The following is a 24,397-nucleotide window of genomic DNA, read 5'->3' as shown; positions in this document are numbered from 1 at the left end:
TCAATCCCAGGACCCCGGGATCACGCCCTAAGTCGAAGGCATATGCTCAACTACTGAGCCACCCAGGAGTCCTGAAAAGATTTTCTTTTTTTGAGAGAGCAAGAACACAAGTGGGAGGAGTAGCAGAGGAAGAGGGAGAAGCAGACTCCCCACTGAGCAGGGAGCCTAATGCGTGACTGGATACCAGAACCTTGAGATCCTGATCTGAGCCAAAGTCAGCCACTTAACTGACTGAGCCACCTAGGTGCCTCAGTATATGCATATTTCAAAAGAACTTCATATTCAGGTATTTTGCCTGTTTTTTTTGGGGGGGGGCTTGTCTTCCCTGATTTGTCAGAACTGTTTTATATTTAGGAAAACATTTATTTGTCATGTATTACAAGTATTTTGGCCCAATTATCTTTTGGCTATATTTTGCTATTCAAGGAACTGTAATATTTATTTGGTTTCTGTGTGTGTTTTGTTTTTTGTTTTGTTTTTTTTTTTCTTTTCCTGGAGACCACACAAAGCTGTTCAAATTATAACTATTGAATTTGTTTTTTTTTTTTTTTTTTTAATTTTTTTTTTTTAATTTTTTTTTTTATTTATTTATGATAGTCACAGAGAGAGAGAGAGAGAGGCAGAGACACAGGCAGAGGGAGAAGCAGGCTCCATGCACCGGGAGCCTGACGTGGGATTCGATCCCGGGTCTCCAGGATCGTGCCCTGGGCCAAAGGCAGGCGCCAAACCGCTGCGCCACCCAGGGATCCCTAACTATTGAATTTGTGGAAGCATTCTAGAGTAATGCATTTAAAAAGTCACATCGCACTTAGTAGGTACATGTATACATGTACATTCCAGAAGACAACAAATAGAATTTATGTGGTCTTTTTCTTTATGATATAGAGATTTTACCTCATGTGCAGTCTTTCCTAGACCCAAGATTATATAACAAATTATTATTATTACTATTATTTGGCAGAGAGATAATGCAAATTGGCACACTATTACAATCATTCCTCCTCTCATCTTTTTCCACTCTTCTCCCTGTCTCTCCAAGTAGAGAAACATCTCTCAGGGTACTAGCTTTTTCTGCAGTGATATTAGGGCTGTGGGGTGACTGTCTTTTGCTGGCTTTAGGGATTCTTTGTCTTTTGCTATCTTTATTATTTGTACTTAGGCAAAAGATAGCAAGATTAAAAGGAGGGGCAGCCTCTTGAGAGGCGTGGCTCAGCGGTTTAGCACCGACTTCGGCCTGGGGTGTGATCCTGGAGACCAGGGATCGAGTCCCACGTTGGGCTCCCTGCATGGGGCCTACTTCTCCTTCTGCCTGTGTCTCTGCCCCCCTCCCCCCGTGTCTCCATGAATAAATAATTTTTTTTAAAGGACTATATTGATTTAAAAATAATTAGAGAGAGTGACAAAATATGAGAGACTCCCAACTCTCTGGGAAACGAACAAGGAAGGGGTAGTGGAAGGGGAGGTGGGCGGGTATAGGGTGACTGGGTGACGGGCACTGAGGGAGCACTTGATGGGATGAGCACTGGGTGTCTATGTTGGCAAATTGAACTCCAATTAAAAAAATATATAAAATAAAAAGCTTATTATTTATTTATTTATTTATTTTAGTTTTTTTTTTTTTTTTTTTAAATTCATGAGAGACACAGAGAGAGGGAGGCAGAGACATAGGAGGAGGGAGAAGCAGACCCCATCCTAGGACTCCAGGATCACGCCCTGGGCCAAAGGCAGCTGCTCAACTGCTGAGCCACCCAGGGATTTCAAATTTTTTTATTAAAAAAAAATTAAATAAATAAATAAATAAATAAATACCAAAATTTTTTATTTTAAGTAAGCTCCACAGCTAGTGTGAGGCTCGAACTTACTTACGACCCTGAGATTAAGAGTCGCATGCTGTACTGACTAAACCAGCAGCCAGACACCCCTATTTTGGATAATTTTTATTTTTATTTTTATTTTTTTATTTTTTTATTTATTTATTTTTTTTATGATAGTCACAGAGAGAGAGAGAGAGGCAGAGACACAGGCTGAGGAAGAAGCAGGCTCCATGCACCGGGAGCCTGATGTGGGATTCGATCCCGGGTCTCCAGGATCGCGCCCTGGGCCAAAGGCAGGCGCCAAACCGTTGCGCCACCCAGGGTATTTTGGATAATTTTTAAATTGACTCTTAAAAACTTAGAAGAGGGGCACTTGGGTGGCCCAGTGGTTGAACGTTTGGCTTTGGCTTGGGTCATGATCCCGGGGTCCTGGGATCGAGTTCCGCGTTGGGCTCCCTATTGGGAGCCAGTTTCTACCTCTGCCTATGTCTCTGCCTCTGTGTCTCTCATGAATAAATAAAATCTTTAAAAACAACAACAACAAAACACAAAAAGCTCAGAATACAGTGTATGTTGAACAATTTAATATTTTTAAATGTTGAACCTTTTTGACCAAACAGAAACTTGTATTGTTTTTTGACTGTTTTTGAAGACAAACCTATTAAATAGTTACGTACTGCAGCTTGTAGCAAACACAGTTTCTTTCCCTTTAACCTAATTTCTTTATGGTCTCATTTATTTTATTTTTTTTAAAGATTTTTATTTATTCGTGAGCCCAACTGCTGAGCCACCCAGGTGTCCCTATTATTATTATTATTATTATTTTAAAAGATTTTATTTATTTATTCATGGAGACACAGAGAGTGAGAGAGAGGCAGGCAGAGACACAGGCAGAGGGAGAAGCAGGCGTCATACAAGGAGCCTGACGTGGGACCTGATCCCAGGTCCCCAGGATCACACACTGGGCTAAAGGCAGTGCTAAACCACTGAGCCACGCAGGCCGGCTTTCTTTCTTTCTTTCTTTCTTTCTTTCTTTCTTTCTTTCTTTCTTCTTTTCTTTTCTTTTCTTTTCTTTTCTTTTCTTTTCTTTTCTTTTCTTTTCTTTTCTTTTCTTTCTTCTTTCTTCTTTCTTTCTTCTTTCTTTCTTTCATTTGGGGTTTTCTAGCCTTCTCAGTATAGGAGAGTAATGTAGTTATAACACCTGATTGAGTTCTCCTTTGTTGAACTGGAAGATAAATTTGTGTCTTGTTTTCAAAGTGTGCTACCCTTAAATAAAAATGATAAAGCTGGTGAGCCCACGCTTTGGAGGAAGAAGCATGATTTGCTTCATTCTCTATTTGTAATCTATACATTGATTATTTGGTCCCTCTTTCAGTATTGTAATTAACTCTTTGATTTTCAGTACATGAGCTTAAAAAATTTGCTTCCCTGTATTCTTTGGCTAACTTTTTTTTTTTTAAGATTTTATTTATTTATTCATGGGAGACACAGAGAGAGAGGGGCAGAGACACAGGCAGAGGGAGAAGCAGGCTCCTCGCAGGGAGCCTGATGCAGAACTTGATCCCGAATCCCAGGATCACAACCTGAATTGAAGGCAGGCGCCCAACCACTGAGCCACCCAGGCGTCCCTTTATTATTATTTTTTAAAGATTTTATTTATATACGAGAGATAGAGAGATGCCGAGACACAGGCAGAGGGCGAAGCAGGCTCCTCTCAGGGAGCTGGCTGTGGAACTCAATCCCAGGACCCTGGGATCATGCCCTGAGACACAGGCAGATGCTCAACCACTGAGCCAGCCAGACATCTCTTTTTAATTTATTTGAGATAAAGAGAGCACAAATGGAAACAAGCATGGAAAGGGGCAGAGGGAGAGAATCTCAAGTCTCCTTGCTGATGGGTGGAGCCGAAATCATGATCTGAGCCGAAATCAAGAGTCAGATGCTTAACTGACTGAGCCATTCTGGTGGCCCCCCCATCCCTTTTTTAATAGAAAAACCTATGTGACTATTTAAGATTTTATTTATTCATAAGAGACACAGAGAGAGAGGCAGAGACACAGGCAGAGGGGGAAGCAGGCTCCATGCAGGGAGCCTGATGTGGGACTCCATCCTGGACCCCGGGACCATGCCCTGAGTCAAAGGCAGAGGCTCAACTGCTGAGCCACCCAGGCATCCTGCAACCTTCCATTTAGTGATAAATTTTGTGAGTGTGGTAAATATGTGTAATATAACATTTATTTTAACTACTCTTAGGTTTATGATTCAGTGTCATCAAGTACATTCAGTGATATATATATAACCATCACTACTATTTCTAGAATTTTTTCATCCCATACAGAAATTCTGTACCCATTAAGCAGTAACCCTATATCCCTCTTCTCCCTGCTCCTCATAACCTCTGTTCTACTTTCTATCACTATGAATTCACCTGTTCTAGGTAACTCCTATAAGTGGAATCATAGGGGCACCTAGAGGGCTCAGTGTCAGTTAAGTGTCTGCCCTGGGCTCAGGTCATGATCTCAGGGTCCTGGGTTTGAGCCCTGCATTGGGCTCCCTACTCAGCAGGGAGTCTGCTTCTCCCTCTTCCTCTGCTCTTTTTCCCCCTTCACTCCCTACTTGTACTCTCTGTTCTCTCTTAAATACATACATACATACATACATACTCTTTAAAAACGTAATCATAAAAAAAAAACATAATCATAAGCCATTTGTGTCTGGCTTATTTCATTTAATATGATGTCTTAGATTTTTATCCATGTTGTAGCATGTATCAGGACTTCGTTTCTTTTTATGTCTTAATATACCATTCCATTGTATGTATATTTCACATTTTGTTTAATCATTCCTTGGGTTTCTATCTGTAGGCTGTTGTGAATAATGCTGCGGTGAACATTGGTGTACACGTATCTATTTGAGGCCCAGTTTTCACTTTAAGGAGTGATGTTGCTGGGTCATATGGTAATTCTATGCTTTAACTTCTTGAGAAAATGCCAAACTTTTCTACAGTGGCTGCATGATTTTACAGTTCCCCAAGCTTGTACTAGATTTCAAATTTTTCTGCATTCTTGTCAACACTAGTTCTTTTCTTGCTTTTTCTTTCCCCCTTAAATAGCCTGGTGGGTATGAAGTGGTATCTCATTGTGGTTTTGATTTGTATTTCCCAAATGACTACTAATTTTGAGCATATTCTTGTTTATCTGCCACCTGTGTATCTTCTTTGTTGAAGTGTTTTGGTTATTAAAAAAATGGGTTGAATTATAAGATTTCTTGTATTCTAGATACAAGTCCTTTGTCAGATACACTGGATGATATTGTTCAATGTTTGTATGGAAAGAAAAGAACTATTCCAATTTCTAACAAATGTTTTTCTTTTTTTTCCAAAGATTATTTATTTATTTATTTATTTGTTTGTTTATTTATTTATTTATTTATTTATTTATTTGAGAGAGTGTGAGAGAGAGAGCCCAAGCAAGGCCGTAGGGCAGAGGGAAAAGCAGACTCCTGTTGAGCAGGGAGTCTGATGCAGGACCTGATCCCAGGATTCTGGGATCCTGACCTGAACCTGAGGCAGATGCTTAACCAACTGAGCCACCCAGGGTGCCCCTCTAACAAATTTTTTTCCAAATTAAGAAGATCCGTTCAGGGCAGCCCCGGTGGCCCAACAGTTTGGCGTCACCTTCGGCCCAGGGTGTGATCCTGGAGACCTGGGATCCAGTCCCACGTCAGGCTCCCTGTATGGAGCCTGCTTCTCTCCCTCTCCCTCTGCCTGTGTCTTTGCCTCTCTCTCTCTGTCTGTCATGAATAAATAAATAAAATCTTAAAAAAAAAGAAGATCTGTTCATTACTTTAATAACAAGTAATGTTGTTATTTCTAGTTCAGTTGCCTGATGAAACTAAGTTTTAGGATTATGTTTCCTTTGTAAGAGGTAATAACTTAAATCATACTGGAGGATGTAAAGAAAAAAGTTCTGCTTTCTGATAATGTCAGCTTCAGGAGAAGTGTAAAATTATGATTTGGGGTTGTCAGCAAATAAGAATGCTATATTTAAAAGTGCTGTGCCTGCCTTTCTAAAATGCCAGATTACAAGTACATAAAGTATAGTTAACTCCTAATGAAATTTGTAGAATTTTTATGACTTACAAAATTCCAAATCATTATATTTCTCACATGTATCTTCCAAATATAAAAGGTGCCCTAAAATTTTTCTTTTGCAGACATAGTAAGCATTTTTCTTCCTTTGGAATAAAAGTGGGACCATATGTTCTGTCAAAAGATTTGTTCAAATTTATTAATTTATATGAAAAACAATCTTAAATATACCTAAATTATAAGTTTTAGTAGTTGTAACCTCCTGAAAAATTTAAATAGCAGAAAACTGCATTAAAAAATTAGACTGTCACTTCAGGGGCACCTGGGTGCCCAGTTGGTTAAGTGTCTGACTTCTGACTTGGCTCAGGTCATGATTTCAGGGTCCTGGGATGGAGCCACAGCCCCATGGCAGGCTTGCACTCGAGGGAGTCTCCTCCCTCTGCTCCTCCCCTGGCTCTGCTTTCTCTCTCAAGTAAATAAATAAAATCTTAAAAAACAAAAAAAGATTGTCACTTCAAACAGATACACAAAATAATTGGATTTATTTTACCTTCAAGTCAAGAGTGTGGGATCATCTCACTTTTTCAGTAGGATCATGTTTACTAATGAGTTAAAATCTGTAAAGTAGCTTGTTTTAGTTACAATTTTTACTTTAATAGACATTAAATATTTCTTTAAAAAAATTTTTTTGACACTAAAGATTTCTAAGTAACATTGAGCAATCTTAGGTTTAGTATCCTGTTTTAGAATGTAATAATTTCGGGGCACCTGGATGGCTCAGGGGTTGAGTGTCTCTGTCTTCGGTCAGGGAGTGATCCCAGGGTCCCAGGATTGAGTCCCATATCAAGCTCCTTGCATGGAGCCTGCTTCTCCTGTCTCGACCTCTCACTCTGCATCTCTCATAAATAAGTAAATAAAATCTTTAAATATATATAATAATTTCTAAGACTTCTGATTCATTTCAGCTAAGTGTTCTTAAAAGGTAATTTATTATATATTTAAGAAATGAGAGCAGTAAAATGGTTAAAATCTTTGTAAATTTTTGGGGCCCTGGCTGACTTAGTCAGTAGAACATGTGACTCTCTCAGGGCTTATGAGGTCAAGCCTCGCATTGGGTGTAGAGTTTATTAAAAAAAAAAAAAAAGTTAATTTTTGCCCCATGAAAGAAAAATGTGAGGGTAAAAGCCATTTTAAGTGTCACTTTGTCAGGCACCTGGGTGGTTCAGTGGTTGAGCACCTGCCTTTGGCTCAGATCTTGATCCCTGGGTCCTGAGATTGAGTCCTGGATCAGGGAACCTGCTTCTCCCTCTCCCTATGTCTCTGCCTCTCTTTCTGTATCTCTCATGGATAAATAAAATCTTAAAGAAAAAAAAAAAAGTCTGGATATCTGGGTGACTCAGCGGTTGAGTGCTGCCTTTGGCCCAGGATATGATCCTAGAGTCACTAGATGGAGTCCCACATCGGGCTCCTTGCATGGAGCCTGCTTTTCTCTCTGCCTGTGTCTCTGCCTCTCTCCTTCTCTGTGTCTCTTATGAATAAATAATTTTTTTTAAAAAGTCACTTTGCAACTCCTCCCACATACATAGATTATGTAAAGTGTCTAAGAAACAAATTTTCAAAAACTGAAGAATAATTGTTATGCGATAATAATGTTTGTTTTATTTTTTCCAGATATGGACGTGTGGAAAGTGTCAAAATTCTCCCCAAGCGGGGATCTGAAGGAGGAGTGGCTGCTTTTGTGGATTTTGTGGACATCAAAAGTGCACAGAAAGCTCACAACTCAGTCAACAAAATGGGAGATAGAGACCTACGCACGGATTATAATGAACCAGGCACCATTCCGAGTGCTGCTCGGGGATTGGATGATACAGTTTCCATAGCATCTCGTAGTAGAGAGGTTTCTGGGTTCAGAGGAGGTGGTGGAGGGCCTGCTTATGGCCCCCCCCCATCACTTCATGCACGAGAAGGACGTTATGAGCGGAGACTTGATGGGTAAGTTCCAAGGTTTCTGTAGGCAGGTATTTTGTATTTGATATGGTGAGAAACAGAAACTCATATTTAGGGGCCCCAGATGGATTTAAAGTTTTGGGCATTCTCAATGTTTCCTATTTTGGGTTGGAAACGGAAGTGATTTCTATCCCAGTGGCTGGTATCTTGTGGAATCGTAGAGGATATTTCCTGCAGCTGGTTGGATATCTACTCCTGAGATGTAAAATGGTGGAAGATTTTGTATGGCAGTATCATTTTTGGAGTTACCTGTCTTCTAGAATTAATTATTCCTTCTCTTGGATAATGTGAAGGCCTTCCTTGGATATATCTCTGCTATCTGATGGAGCTATTTGGCTACAGATTTTGTGGTTGTACTATATGGAATATTTCTGGAATATAGCCTACAGATTCTTTTAGAAGTTGATATCTGCTTCTCAATTTTCACTACATGAAGCATACAAACAAATTGGATTGTCACAAAAAACCTAGCAGACCATAATGATTCAACCGCTTGGATTCTACAAACAATACTTTAATCTGGAAATCTGTTCTTGGATGAAGAAGAGTGAAGGCAATGTTTGATTTTTTCCATTTTGGATCTACACAGTTTCCATGTTGGAATTATACTCCTTGATGGAATGGGGGAAAATTGAGATGATGAATGTTTCTAAATCCTGGAATATAGCCATTCTTTTCTAATTGCTGGAATGTATGGGATGTCATGCAGTCAAGATTCCATTAGCCCAGGGGAAGAGGATTACTATTTTGTTTCTTAAGCAAGTTGCTGTCCAGTTAAAGATACTTTAGCCTTGAACACATGGTGACGATCAGTTGTGGATACAGCAATCAAAACTGACTGTGCTGGATGGCTACAAAGGTGAACTAATGGGGAGCAACTGTTCCTTCCTCATTTGGTGGAATTGTAGAGGATATTTCCTCTTCTGTCAGCTGCCTGATTCCTACTTAGGGCTGGAAATTTTTATGAATGTGGATGAATTTATAATTGTCTACTATTTCAAGAAAGAAGTCTGGGGGTTTGAGAGTTACAGTTTGTCTGGGACTACTTGCTTCCAGTGGAATTATTTTATCTGGTCACTAAGATTTTTTTTTTCCTTGTGGTTCATCTAAATATCATTTGACACCCTTGCCCATTAAGAAGGTGGATTACCCCCGTAAGAGGGGCCAAAATTGGGGAAGTTATGTTCACAATTCTCTCCCTAGATTTAATTGGGATTATAGGTCGTGTTTCCACACTTGGAAAAGGTTGGTATGTCCTGACCTGTGTATATTAGCCCCTCTCCTAACCCAAGTCAAACTCTTTTTTCCCCCCACTAACTCTAGAAGTATTTAGTACTAATAGATGAATCAAAGAATAGCTATTAGATTTCAGCTCTGCTAGCTCTTGTGCCTGCCTTCTGTATCTTCCTAATGGATAAGAACTTTGCATATTTATAAAATATCAGCTATAGCAGTAATTCTCCTAGAACTATTGCCTGTTGCTTGTTATTAATAGCAGCTTTTTACCAATTAACATTTGATAGGGTGCTAATTGAATTATTTGTGAAATTTTCTCTTAAATCTCAAAGGAAACCCTGTTGTTTGTTAGAAATTGAAATATCTATCCAAATACCAGAAATGTAGCAAATTTAGAAAGGAGAATGTTATTTAATACAATTTAAGTAGGAAAGAGATTACTGACTTTTTTGCCATGCCAGTTGCCTTACATCACAGCAACAAAAAGCAAAAACATCCTAGGAAGGTATGGTTGCTACTAAGTGAAATGGTAGGTAAAAATGAAGATTAGTGGAGGGACTTGGATCTGTGTATGTATTGGGGACATACATCTTAGTTGTAAAATTTTTTGCCACATATTCTTCACTGGAGAGATTCTAATTCTTCTGTATCTTTGACAATTTCCTAATCTTTTGATAGAAGATTGGATCTAAAGAAAAGATTGAGAAGAAACTCAATCTCAAATTGAGATTCAAGTGATGAAATGATCTTTTAGGAACTCAGGAAATGAGTTCTGGTATCCTATAAGAGTAGAAAATAAGATTTCTTATGGGAGTAGAATTGTTTTTTAAATATTAACACATAAATGCATGTCTATAATTGAACATGCAACAATTTTTTTGTAACTGTAGGTTGGCAGATATTTACATCCTACAGAAATGTGTTTTTAGATTAAGCATTACTAGTAACAGCCTTCGAACATCTTACAGTTCCCAAAGTTGGCTAATTTCATCAGAGGCAATTTGAGTTTAGCTAAAATCTAAGAGAACATATTTTCTGTGAATATTAAGTATAAACATTAATAAGTGGAATCATGAAATAGGCCTTTTAAAAACTATGTGGAATTTGATAGTACCAGGAAATAAAATAATCTTTATTCTTTAATTAAATTTACCATAGAATAGCATGTGTCAACCCAGTATTTTGATAACCTAAGTGGTTTTCTTTGTTTTTCTTTTAAGATTCCATTTCTATTATTAAATATGATTGTTTGGGCACAGCAGTTTACATAATCTGATAGTTTTTATAATTACCTAAGAAGTCGAAAGTTAATGAGAAACAGTTAAACTTAAAATTTTTTTCTGGGCTTCTTTGAAAATGCCCTCTTACTGCTGGGGCATACATTGCAATAGGGCTTTCATGTCTGTGTTAAAATGTGTCATGGAAATTTTGCCTAAGATAAATGTGTTAAGTAAAAATCTGGTGCATATTTTAATCAGATGTAAGTATAGAAAACTTTGATATTAAAATGACAGTCCCTTCTTGTTTCATAAACTACAAATGAAAAGGAGATGGTATATGTGTGTTTCTGTGTATAAGCCAGAAAATCCCTAATAAAAAGATCATCTGACTTCAGAACACTAGTCATGAAAGCCCAATATACACAATGATTGCTCAGCTATGAAAATAATCTTTGGAGTTAAGTAAAATGTTAAGCTTGGTAGTGTTTGCTTACTAAGTAGGTTAATGCTGTTTAGAAAATGACCAGTTGCAAAGACAGACAATGCTGAAATGAATGTTTGCATGACTTGCTTTTAGTTTTGCTTGCCCTTTTCTGATTGATTAAATATTTTTCCCCCCCTCCTAAATGCAGGGCTTCAGATAACAGGGAGCGTGCTTATGAACATAGTGCCTATGGACACCATGAACGGGGGACGGGAGGATTTGATCGGACAAGACATTACGATCAGGATTACTATAGAGATCCTCGCGAGCGGACTTTACAACATGGGCTCTATTATACTTCTCGGAGTCGAAGTCCAAACCGTTTTGATGCTCATGACCCCCGATACGAACCTAGGGCTCGGGAGCAGTTTACACTGCCCAGTGTGGTACACAGGGATATCTACAGGGATGATATTACCCGGGAGGTACGAGGCAGAAGGCCAGAGCGGAATTACCAGCACAGCAGGAGTCGGTCACCACATTCATCCCAATCTAGAAATCAGTCTCCTCAGAGGCTGGCTAGCCAAGCGTCTAGACCCACAAGGTCCCCTAGCGGCAGCGGCTCTAGGAGTAGATCCTCCAGTAGTGATTCAATCAGCAGCAGCAGTAGTACCAGCAGTGACAGGTAGGTTAACAGCCTTTTGTTATAACAGATGAGCTGTTGAATAAATTGTCACAAATTTTCAACGATCAGTGATAACGATTTATAGCATAGTAATATTTTTTAAAGTAATCTTGCGTCATGTATATAATGAGTGAAAAAGCTTTGATTAGCTGGTGGCCATGGAATTCACCATTCTGTCAAGTACCTAAAGCTAAGCAATTTGCAAATACTGTTTTGTGCTCCAGATGCTCATTATTAAAATGGCCAAAGAGGCAGAAAAACAGTAACTTCAGTTGAATGAAGTAAATCTTGTGCCGCTGAAAATGTGGTATTTCTTTAAAGTTTTTAATTTCTTGGGTGTGTAATGCTAATTTATTTCTATTATTTTGTTTGAAAATTCATAAAAGCTATTGGGTTAAAGATGTATTGGTGAAATATGTTGAGATTTACTATCAATGACTAAATCAACTTATGGATACATTTTAACTGATTTTAGCATCAAGGTGATAGCCAATTTATAAACTCAAGTAGAAAAGCTTTCTCTCTTTCTTTCTTTCTTTTTTTTTCTTTCTTTCTTTTTTTTTGAAAAGCTTTCTTTAAATGCAAGTTGTAACTTAGCTGTTCACTAAGGCTGAGTGAGCCAATTTCATTAGTTGGGAATTTTTTTTTTTACAAAGGATTGTTATTCTAAAGATGAAAATAATAACCTGAAGATAATTTTAAAAGGAAACAGCTTAGAAGTTTATCACAAATCTAGGTAGACCATATAGCTTACTCATTTTATAATCTTGGACAAGTTACTTAAGCTGTCTATGCCTCAGCTTTCTCATCTTTTGTAAAAATCATGCTTTAAAGTTATTGTGAAAATTAAAATGAAAAAATGTATTTTAAGTGCTTAGCTTGATACCTATATAAAATAAATGCTGCCTTTAATAATGCTAGCTGTATTATTACTGCTTCAGTTGTTGATAGTCTTTAACCATTCCTCATTTCCAGTTATTGTTATTCAGTCTATTTATCCTAGATATCCTAGTTTTATATTTAGGTGGTATGTATTTTAAATTGACAGGATATAGGGACCCCTGAGTGGCTCAGCAGTTGAGTGTCTGCCTTTGGCTCAGGGAGTGATCCCGGTCCGGGATTGAGTCCCACGTCAGGCTTCCTGCGAGGAGTCTGCTTCTCCCTCTGCCTATGTCTCTGCCGCTCTCTCTGTCTTTCATGAATAAATAAATTTACAGGATATAAATTTTTGACCTGGTTAAAATACCCAGATTAATTATTTTTCTTTAGTATTGCCTGCTTAGAATTAATGTAAGAAAAGTAAATGATCATGTAGTTGGGGAAAATTAAGTTCTGGCTCCAGTGTGGCATTTCTGTGACATGGATGAAAACCCTTAACTTCTTGTGATTTTATTTGGTATGTTGTTGAGATAAATGATTGACAAGATTCGTTTGAACTCTGTAAGTTAAATATAACATCTTGTCATGTCCTACTTTCTCCTACATAGAATTAAGATACTCAAGTTTTAGTCCTTTTTCCTAAACCTATCTCACTAATAATAGGATGCAATAGCATTCCATTGTGTCAAATATTTTATCGAAAAGGCAACCAATTGTGGAAATGTTGGAGTTGGAGAAACATTAGCATTGTAGGCTCAAAAGCTGGAACCCAGAGGCCATCTGATGAATTTGATGGAGCTAATCCCTGTTTATGTAATCTAAAGGAACAGCTGTATGCTTCTGAATATTTACAGTCAGAAAAATAACTGCCACAAAGATAGGATAGCTTTGAAAATGTACATGGGGACTAAATTGCAGTTTTTGAAGATGTTTCCTCTTCTGTCAGCTACCTGATTCATATTTAGGACTGGAAGTTTTTGTGATTTAGGATTATGAAGGCTGTTATGTAGGACTATAACAAGAAGATCTAAGTTTTTAGCTAGGCAGGGAACATTGTGGGCTGAAGGAACAACCTGAAGACATACAAATGGAAGAATGTTTTGCGAACAGCACATAATTTAGAATGACTTCACCATGATAATTTTGAGTTTGGTTCTTTATGCAGAGATGACTGGTTGAAAGATTTTGAGAAGGGAGATAGTTTGAGATCTTCTACTTCAGAAAGGCAGCTGGTGATTTAGACTAGGAAAGACAGATTGTGGTGAGGAGGCTATTTCAGTAGCTTGGAGAAGGAGGTCTTAGACTCTGAGAAAGCCTAACTTGGGACACGTGGGAGAGACATTATGTTAATAATCAGATTATGTTGATTTGTGTGAAGCAATGAACTTTCTGGAGATGGGACTGAGTGATGGGCCTTTCAATGCTATTCTGTAAGAATAGGACCAGGTCTTCCTTTGTGCACACCATAGAGCCTAGCATATTGTCTTTCTCAAAGTACATGTTCAATAAATAGTTGAAATACTTAGATTCTTAACACAGTGGATAAAGCAAAATTCATGTAAATAGCTAAAAGATTTGGTCATTATATGTGACGGAAGCAAGTACGGGAAATAAAATCTCATGGTGTGCAGAGCATATCTTTATCCCTAGGTTCAGCCTTCCTTTTATCAGATGTCCTCTTTTCCTTTACTATTTTGTTGACTTCAGAGTGTAATATTTTGAGATGTTATGTAGATTCTGAATGTTTAATTTCCTTTTGGAGCAAATAAGTTCTTTTTTTTTTTTTTTTGTAATCTTTAAAACTTTATGACTGTGAAACTATGACCTTCCAAGTTCTTTAAAAGTATTTCAAATTAACATCTTATAGTAGATAAAATACAGCTTGGTTCTAGCTATAGAAACAAGCTTGTATTCTGTCTGCATGACTGACTGGGAAGTTAATCACCCTCCACCCCCCTTAATTGTTGGAGCTTTGGTGAATAGATTCCTAGTAGTACATTTCCAATGAGTAAACATGGGATTGATAGCAGTCTGGTTGTGAACTCTTTATAAATGACACACCTACAGTTTCTGGGTAACTGTTCTCAGTATTTAACTAGTGAGTACTGAGACTTAATGGTATAAACTTTCCTGTGTGCAGCTCTGTGGTGCTATAGGTTGCTCTTTCCTTTCAACAGAAAATTTTTAGATACATGAATTCCACAAATGTATTTATTTCACAAGTCCTGATTGAAGTTGAACATACTTTATGTCTGTAGTTTCCTATCATTGGGTTTCTTTTTCCTGTCATGTTAATGAATTTTCTGTAATATAGGTTAAAGAAATTGAGGAATTTATTAAATTTAACATTAACTTTACTCATATCTTAGTTTTTTTTGACTGTGCTTTGTTTCTCTGTTGTTTACTTTGATCACAACCAAAGATGATTGGGCTGTCTGGGTCCCTGATAGGCCCCCTGAAGTTGGACGGGGAAAATCATATCTTTTCGCTAGTAACCTGTAACTGAGATTAAGTATTTTCTCCCTTTTTTTTGTTTTTTAAGATTTTCTTTATTTATTCATGAGAGACACACAGAGAGAGGCAGAGACACAGGCAGAGAGAGAAGCAGGCTCCATGCAGGGAGCTCGATGTGGAACTCGATCCCAGGACTCCAAGATCATGCCCTGGGCGGAAGGGCAGGCGCTCAACCACTGAGCGGCCCAGGTGTCCCTTGCCTCCCATTTTGAAAGGAGGCAACAAAAAACAGTAGTATTAACTGTATGAATTACTTTGTTAACAATTTAAATCCACAGGTAGGGCAGCCTGGGCGGCTCAGCGGTTTAGCGCTGCCTTCAGCCCAGGGCCTGATCCTGGAGACCCAGGATCTCTCTGTCTCTGTCTCTGTCTCTGTCTCTGTCTCTCATGAATAAATAAATAAAATCTTAAAAAAAAAAAAATAAATCCACAGGTAATTTATTATAGTTGTAGATATCTCAAACTGGGGCTTCTAGCCCTCATTACTGGGAAGTAATTATTAAACTCAGTGTTAAGTATTGTACTTTAATATTAATGAAAACACTACTATATCACAAAAATTTAAATATTTTAATAACTCAATATCATTGTTTTCCCTTTTATTCCTATTTATTTTACCTTATGCATTTAGAAACCTTATTCTGAAAAGTGGTGCATAGACTTCACCAGATTGCTGCAAAGGTATCCTGGCAGTTAGTTCTTATTCTATACCCTACAGAGGTTACTGACTGGGAAAAAATGGATGAAAAAATAAAGAGAGGGAATTGAGATTTGGATAAACCTAAATCTGTCCTTATCCTCTACCCTCCTATTCAATAGGTTATTCCTCTGAATCTCTTTTTAGCCTAAAGTTAACTTTTGAGTTTACATTCAGCCATCTATTTTTTTCCATTATTTTTTAAAAAAGATTTTATCTATTCATGAGAGACACAGAGAGAGGTGGAGACATAGGCAGAGGGCAAAGTAGGCTCTCCATGGGGAACCCGATGTGGAACTCAATCCTAGGACCCTGGGATCATGCCCTGAGCCAAAGGTACTCGCTCAATCATTGAGCCACCCAGGTGTCCCCCCAGCCATCCAAGTAGTACTCTTTTTTTGTGTGCACCAAATGTATGGAATAAGATAGGTTGTATGGAGCCCAAGAAAAGAACTAGTTTATTTTATTTATTTATTTTTATTATATTTTTTAAGTTTATTATTACTTATTAGTAATCTCTACATCCAATGTGGGGCTTGAACTCTGACATGGAGATCAAAAGTCATATGTTCCTCTGGCTGAGTCAGCCAGGTGCCCCAAGAATAGAACTAGTTTAAACATTTACAATGGCTAAGTCAAAACAAAACTGCATATGTCTAATTAAAAGCTAATGCAATTATATTAACCTTGAGTGTCTATGGCTAATGCATCTTTATTTTATTTTTATTTTTATTTTTTTAGTGCATCTTTCCAGCTTTCCAAAAACAGCCCCATCTCCTCCCTTAAAAGTTTTTTGGGCTATGGACAGCCTTTTCCTTTTTATTTTTCTGAACCCTGTTAGTTTGTCTGTCTTAATATGTCAGGTAACTACAGAGTTTTATTCTTTCTAATCACAAAAATAGGTCATTAGGTGGAAGCAAAGTGAATGTAGTAATAAGCGAAGATAACTACATGAAAATAACTGAAGTGAGTGACATTGTATCCTTGTGACTTTTGGTAAGTCATGTGGTATTAAATCAGGCTTAGTTACTTGTTTTGAATAAATTACATTTTTTTTTTTTTTTTTGAGAGAGAGCGCATATGCAAGTGGGGAGAGGGGCTGAAGGAGAAGGAGAGAGAATCTCAAGTGGACTCTCCACTAAGCATGGAGCCCAATGCAGGTCTGGATCTCACAACCATTAGATCATGACCTGATCCAAAATCAAGAGTTGGACTCAACTAACTGAGCCACCCAGGCACCCTGATTAAATCAGAGTTTAGAGCAAACTTTTTACATAGATTTTTAAAATTAGAATAAAGTGATTTAGGAAACATTTGATGAAATTTTCACATTTTTTTGTTATAGTTATTATATTACTAGGATTTCTTTTATATTGTCATAGTTGGAAGATTTTTTTTTTTAATTTTTATTTATTTATGTATTATAGTCACAGAGAGACAGAGAGAGAGGCAGAGACACAAAGGCAGAGGGAGAAGCAGGCTCCATGCACCGGGAGCCCGATGTGGGATTTGATCCCGGGTCTCCAGGATCGTGCCCTGGGCCAAAGGCAGGCGCTAAACCGCTGCGCCACCCAGGGATCCCGGAAGATATTTTTAAAGTAGGCTCTGCCCAATGTGAAACTTGAACTCATGACCCTGAGATCAAGAGTCACATGCTGTACCAACTGAGCCAGACAGGCGCCCTCATAGTTGGAAGATTTAAGGAAGAAGCTTGGGGACAGAGAGACAGTAGACAGGCACTCTTTTTTCTTACTTCCAGGGCAGGAAAACTGATGTTTGAAATAGACTTTGTGTTATTTATTTAAAGTAACAAGAAATGCATATGGAACTTCAAGCCATCAGGCTTTTCAACACTGATGCTGTATTAAGATATGTGATTTTTTTAATTAAGGATTTTATTTATTTATTTGTTTGTTTATTTACTTATTTGAGAGAGAGCACATGTACAAGCAGGGGGAGTGGCAGGAAGAGGCAGAAGGGCAGAAAGAAGCAGGCTCCTCCCTGCTCTGCAGGTGGGACTCGGTCCCAGGACCCTAGGATCATAACCTGAGCCAAAGGCAGATGCTCAACTGACCAAGCCACCCAGGTGCCAGATATAGTGTGATTTATGCTAAAACCCCTCTCTTTTTAATGTTTTAGCTTTGCAATAGGAATAATTTACTTCTTGAAAGGAAAATGAAAAATACTTTTTTTTAAAAAAGAGTTTATTTATTTATTCATGAGAGACAGAGAGAGAGGTAGAAACATAGGCAGAGGGAGAAGCAGGCTCCATGCAGGGAGCCCAATGTGGGACTTGATCCCGGGACTCCAGGATCACGCCCTGAGCCGAAGGCCTAACTGTTAAGCCACCCAGACGTCCTGAAAAATACTACTATTGCTAGTATTATTTGTAGAACTTGTTTCTATATTTCTTTTATATCTTTTGAGTAAATTTACTCAAAGTTGTCTGTAACCTTACTAATTTTTTCCTGATAGACCATTTAAGATGATTTTAGCTGAAAAAAAAAAGATGATTTTAGCTGAATTGTACTTAAAAAGTAATTAGCATATTGAAAAAATTCTGGATTTTTACAACAGATATAAAGGAATCTAATGAGTTTTTTTTTTTTTCCTATAAAGACCAGTTCTCCTAGTTGTTTTGTGAACAGTCAAGATGTTATATAGTTTTCTAGAGGGGGATTTAAAAAAAAATTTTTTTTTAAATTTATTTATGATAGTCACACAGAGAGAGAGAGAGGCAGAGACATAGGCAGAGGGAGAAGCAGGCTCCATGCACTGGGAGCCCGATGTGGGATTCGATCCCAGGTCTCCAGGATCGCGCCCTGGGCCAAAGGCAGGCGCTAAACCACTGCGCCACCCAGGGATCCCTAGAGGGGGATTTTTATTCACATACCTTTTTTGTCTATGATTTCATGAGGAGGTTTGCAATTACTTATTTAAGTAAGGAGACTTTAAGGGGAACTTTCTTTCAGGTTCATGTAGGAATTTCCAAAATTGCTGTCGTCTTGCAGGCTTGTGAAAGATTATGAATGAAATGGATAAGGTGAGAAGGGAGTACATTGAGATTGGTGGCATTTTATGTATCATAATGACAGTGTACCTTCCATTTCTCTTATTTTACAAGTAATGCTTATTGAGAATGTTGATTTGGGGAACACTCATTTTATTACCTGACTATACAGTTTTCTATGCTTATATATAATGTGCTGGAAGCTATCAGATATGGAAGTAGTTTTAATAAATATTTGAAGTAAAAGTCAGTTGTTTCTTCTTTTTTAAAGATTTTATTTTATTTTTATTTTTTTTTTTAAAGATTTTATTTTTAAGTAACCTCTACACCCAACATGGGGCTCAAACTCATGACCCTGAGGATCAAGAGTCACATGCTCCACTGAAGGAGCCAGGTTCTCCAAAAGTCAGTTTTTTTAAGCATAAGGGAATTAATAATTAGCAGTTTGTTGGTGATTATTGTAACGTTTAATCATAAAAACACAATTGTCTGAGTTTTTAATCATCAAACATGATCTATTATCTATAATAAGAAATAGGGAGATAATTTCTGGATTTAGAGATAAAATTTGGTTTTGTTGCACTGTGATTATTCTTAGATATATTTAGAGGCACAAAAATAGTTTGTATTAATTTTTTTAAAAGATTTTATTTATTCATTCATGAGAGACATGGGGCAGGGGGGCAGAGACACAGGCAGAGGGAGAAGCAGGCTCCATAGAGGGAGCCTGATGTGGGACTCAATCCCGGGTCTCCAGGATCATGCCCTGGGCCAAAGGCAGGTGTTAAACTGCTGAGCCACTCAAGGATCCCCTGTATTCCTTTTTTTAAACGAAGAAAGTCACTATCACTAAAAGTAATGCCTTTAAATTTCAGGAAAAAATGATACAACAAATAAAACTGTATTTGGGAAATTGATGTTTAGAAACCACGATTTCTTTTCCCAGCTCTTCTGTTTGTAGCTGCATAGGATTGAAGTGAGAGTAGAAATTAAGTTGGTTTTATTGCATAATACCAACTTTTTCCTCTTTGCTGCTGTTTATATCTGTCAGTTTGAGATGAATCCCTTAAATTGAAGAGATTTTTTTTTTTTGTTCTTTGAGTGTGTCCTCAAAGGATGTCCACGGCATCCTCAATTGAGAAGATGCCCTTGCACAGAAACGATTGAAACAAACTATGCTAACTAAAGTGTGAAAATAAACCATAGATGTTTATTGATTTGGGGATAACGAAGTATATGTTTTGGGAGCATCCAGAGGACTTTCAAGGAGGAACAGTAAAGGTTTATCTAAGCCTTTAAGAAGCTAAAGTCAAGGAAAATAAATATTCTTAGAAGGGATGTTTCTTTATTTTTTTGTCCCTTCCATGTAAAATGAAAATATTTGCACGCTTATTTTAAGCTTAAGTAAAATACCATTTTAATGCATTTAAAAATTTTATATATTCTTAAAGATTTTATTTGAGAGGGAGCATGAGGGGCAGAGGAAGAGGGAAAAGCAGACCCCCTGCTAAGCAGGGAGCCTGATGGGGCTCAAACCCAAGACCCTGGGATCATGAACTGAGCCCTGAGCTGAAGGCAGTTGCTTAACTGAGTCACCCAGGTGCCCTTTTTTAATTTTACATAGCTGATTAGCCTCGTTTATTATTTTGCACTTCTGCCTCATTTTTACTTTTTTCATTTTTAAGATTTTATTTATTTATTCATGAGAGATACACAGAGAGAGGCAGAGAACACAGGCAGAGGGAGAAAGCAGGCTTCATTCAGGGAGCCAACATGGAACTTGATCCCGGGTCTCCAGGATCACACCCTAGGCCGAAGGTGGCACTAAACCACTGAGCCACGCAGGCTGCCCTCATTTTTACTTTTTTAGGTAGCTGAAATTATCTTAGATTTCAGTAGGAAGACTATCTTGCTGAAAATCAGTATTGTAAATAAAATGTAGTCATTGCTCTTTTTCCAATTATTAAAAAAAGTTTTTATCTTGAAATTTGCAACTCTTGTGATGAAATTGAATAGAAGCCATCTAATGGTTTCATTGACTCTATGACTTGAAATATTGGTATCTTAAGTTCCGTTTTTTTTTTCATAGAAAAATTTTTTTTGGGATCCCTGGGTGGCGCAGCGGTTTGGCACCTGCCTTTGGCCCAGGGCGCGATCTTGGAGACCCGGGATCGAGTCCCACGTCGGGCTCCCGATGCATGGAGCCTGCTTCTCCCTCTGCCTGTGTCTCTGCCTCTCTCTCTCTCTGTGTGACTATCATAAATAAATAAAAAGAATTTAAAAAAAAATTTTTTTTTAAATTTTTATGGATACAATTGTCAGGTATCAGAGTTCTTTCTATTTTCTCTCTTTTTTTTTTTAAGATTTTATTTATTTATTCATGAGAGACACAGAGAGGGGTGGGGTGCAGAGACCCAGGCAGATGGAGAAGCAGGTTCCACGCAGGGGGCCTGACGTGGGACTCAGTTCTGGGTTTCCAGGATCAGGCCCTGGGCTGAAGGCGGCACTAAACTGCTGAGCCACCCGGGCTGCCCTAGCCAAGCCTTTTTAATGCTAAATATGGAAAATGGAGGTGTTTGCTTTCTGATTGTTTTGATGGGCTTAACTTCCATTGTACAGATCTATAAATAGATCGATTTCCTTTCTGGTTTTCCTCTTTTTGTTAGTGTCAAGTACAAGCATTTCAGTAAGGCTTTCCATAGGTAATAGGTGGTGTCATGGTTATGTATGGAATAGGCAGTTTTGGAAACGAGTATTAGGCTGATCCATATTTGCTCTGTACTGAGAATCTAGCTTTCACTTAAGATCCCCTGCTGCTAGGGAAATGAGAACAAGGTAGACTTAATGCTGAGAGCAAATGAGGAGAGTTCATTGTGTACTGCCTGGGCAGCCAGTGTGTCTGAATATTGTGGGGAAAGCTAAGAACTGCTTGTTTGTGAGTCAAACCAGCCTAAACTGGAATCATCCAGTTTGAGTTGGCCGCTTGCCACCTCCCAGAGGCTTCCTTATTTTGCCAGAGTTTCTGCCCAGCCCTCAACCAGGGGGTGTGGCGGGGGACCAGGCAGGCATCTGATCTGGGACTGGGCAGGCAATGGGGAGGAGCAGGCTGTGAAGTGGCTGCCAGTTAACCCGGTTCCTTCCTAGGGGGTGGCATTTCAGATATAGTAAGGAGTTTAAAACTAGAAGCTGGTATGAACTCTGATATTTCCAGTGCATCTTTACTTTATTACTCCCTTGCCCTCCCTATAACTTACTTGTTTTCTGCCCTTTAAAAGCCAAGGCTTGAAAAACTGTCTGCCACTGCTTGGGTACATAATAACATGGTTTGCACTTGGTGATAAAGAGTTTTATTACCAAAAATTGGGAGTGCCTGGGTGGCCCAGTCCATTTTGTCTCAGACTCTTGATTTCTCCTCAGGTCCTGATCTTGGGGTCGTGAGATCCAGCCCAGTGTCAGGCTCTGCCCTCAGCTGGAGATTCTCTCTCTCCCTCTCTGTCTGCCCTTCCCCTCTGCTTGTGCTCTCCCTCCTTCCCCAAACAAACAAACGAACAAATAAAATCTTTTTTTTTTTTTTTTTTTTTTTTTTTTTTTTTTTTTTTTTATTTATGATAGTCACAGAGAGAGAGAGAGAGAGGCAGAGACACAGGCGGAGGGAGAAGCTGGCTCCATGCACCGGGAGCCTGACGTGGGATTCGATCCCGGTTCTCCAGGATCGCGCCCTGGGCCAAAGGCAGGCGCCAAACCGCTGCGCCACCCAGGGATCCCACGAACAAATAAAATCTTTAAAAGAAAATCTATTACCAAAAATTTATTTAACTAATTTCTTTTTTTTTTTTTAATTTTTATTTATTTACGATAGTCACAGAGAGAGAGAGAGAGGCAGAGACATAGGCAGAGGGAGAAGCAGGCTCCATGCACCGGGAGCCTGATGTGGGATTCGATCCTGGGTCTCCAGGATCGCGCCCTGGGCCAAAGGCAGGCGCCAAACCGCTGCGCCACCCAGGGATCCCCTATTTAACTAATTTCTAAAGTTCCCCAGGAATTTTGCTTTTAGTGAATTTGGTCTGAAGTGATGAACTGTCCGTCCCTTACCCTCATTCTTTCCATTTGGGTTGTACTGTTTTTTTTTGTGTGTGTGTGTGTGTTTTTTTTTTTTTTTTGGTTTGATTGTTAGATGGAAGAAGTGAACATAGACTTGGGGATAAACTTTGACTCCGTATCTTGTGAGTTTTAATTTTGAAGTAAAACTTTTTAAAAGATTTTGCTTATTAGAGGGAGAGGGAGAAGCAGACTCTCTTGCCCCCCCCCCTCCCCCAGCCAGGAGTCTGGTGTCATGACCTGAACCAGAGACTAACTGAACCACCCAGGTGCCCTGAAGTAAAACTTTTTAAACTGTTAAATGAAATTTTTAAATGTTGCTTTCAAATTAACAAAAAGTAATTCAAATTCAAATCCTAAACAATAAATTTAAAAATTGAAAGTACTGTGTTGAATTTTGACACTTTAAAAAAATATTATGCTAAAATAAATAATTAAAAATATGCTTAAATTGCAAATTGTTAGTGTCATGGCTACTTTCTGCATACAAAGAACCTCTTAGCTTTCCTTTTTGAGAAATAAGGGAATTAAGTGATTAAACATGGCCTAATTCTTGATCAGAGAACACCCAGAAGTCACTAAGCCATAAATTAAAGCCTCAAATAAAAGAGTACATTAAAAAAAAAAAAAGAGTACATTTATTTTTGTCTTTCTGCATGCCAGGGGTGTATATAAAAAATGGAAATTTCCATAACCTTGCTTATGTTTCAGACTTTTGGAATGAGATTGAAACCCCCATTAGGGGACACCTGGGTGGCTTAGCGGTTGAGTGCCTGCCTTCCGCCCAGGGCGTGATCCTGGAGACCCAGGATCGAGTCCCACATCGGGCTCCCTGCGTGGAGCCTGCTTCTCTCTCTGCTTCTCTCTCTCTCTCTCTCTCTCTCTCTCTCTCATGAATAAATAAAATCTTAAAAAAAAAAAAAAAGAAACCCCCATTAGTCTCTTTTACTTACAGTAAAAGTTTATTCAGATAGAGCAGTTTTGGTGTTCTCTTTTATCTTTTTTTTGAATTGTTTGCATTTGGAGGTCATTCTCAGAAACCCTGGTATAATTTCACCTGGCCCTGAATAAGGGATCATCTATTATAGATATAAAGGAAAATGTAGCAATCTTATTTTAAAGTAAGTGAAACAGGGGCAGCCCCAGTGGTGCAGCGGTTTAGTGCCGCCTGCAGCCCAGGGTGTGATCCTGGAGACCCAGGATCGAGTCCCTCATCAGGCTCCTTGCATGGAGCCTGCTTCTCCCTCTGCCTGTGTCTCTGCCTCTCTCTTTCTCTCTGTGTCTCTCATGAGTGAATAAATAAATAAAATCTTTAAAAAAAAGAAAAAGTAAATGAAACATTGCCATTTTCTGAAGCTTGGACTTGGCCAAGATTTTACTACAGGTACCTTCCTGTAATTTTTTTTTTTTTTTAGATTTTATTTATTTATTCATGAGAGACACATAGTGAGAGGCAGAGACATAGCCAGAGGGAGAAGCAGGCTCTCTGCAGAGCGACGTGAGACTCGATCTCAGGACTCCAGGATCACGACCTGAGCCAAAGGCAGACACTCAACCGCTGAGCTACCCAGGCGTCCCTAATTTTTTAAAAAAAATCTATGTCTTAGAGTATAAACTGAGTGATTGCCTTTATTTATAAAGGGTAGTTTTATGACTGCTCTTATGAGAAAATAGAGCGCCCCCTGTTAATTTATTTACTTAAATCATATGGTCATTCATTAAA

General features: G+C 38.4%; 1 protein-coding gene across 1 annotated transcript in view; it reads left to right on the top strand.

Moving 5' to 3' along the window:
- Positions 1-24,397, top strand: part of SPEN (spen family transcriptional repressor) — a 95,323-nt gene that overhangs the window by 16,630 nt on the left and 54,296 nt on the right. Inside the window, 2 exon segments of the mRNA XM_041767653.1 lie at positions 7,576-7,896; positions 11,000-11,476. Coding sequence (XP_041623587.1) covers positions 7,576-7,896; positions 11,000-11,476 — 798 coding nt within the window.

This window comes from Vulpes lagopus, chromosome 8 (assembly GCF_018345385.1).
Source record: "Vulpes lagopus strain Blue_001 chromosome 8, ASM1834538v1, whole genome shotgun sequence".
NCBI classification, from domain to species: domain Eukaryota; kingdom Metazoa; phylum Chordata; class Mammalia; order Carnivora; family Canidae; genus Vulpes; species Vulpes lagopus.
The sequence above is the reverse complement of the archived record's forward strand: the minus strand, read 5'-3'. Positions and strand labels throughout refer to the sequence as shown.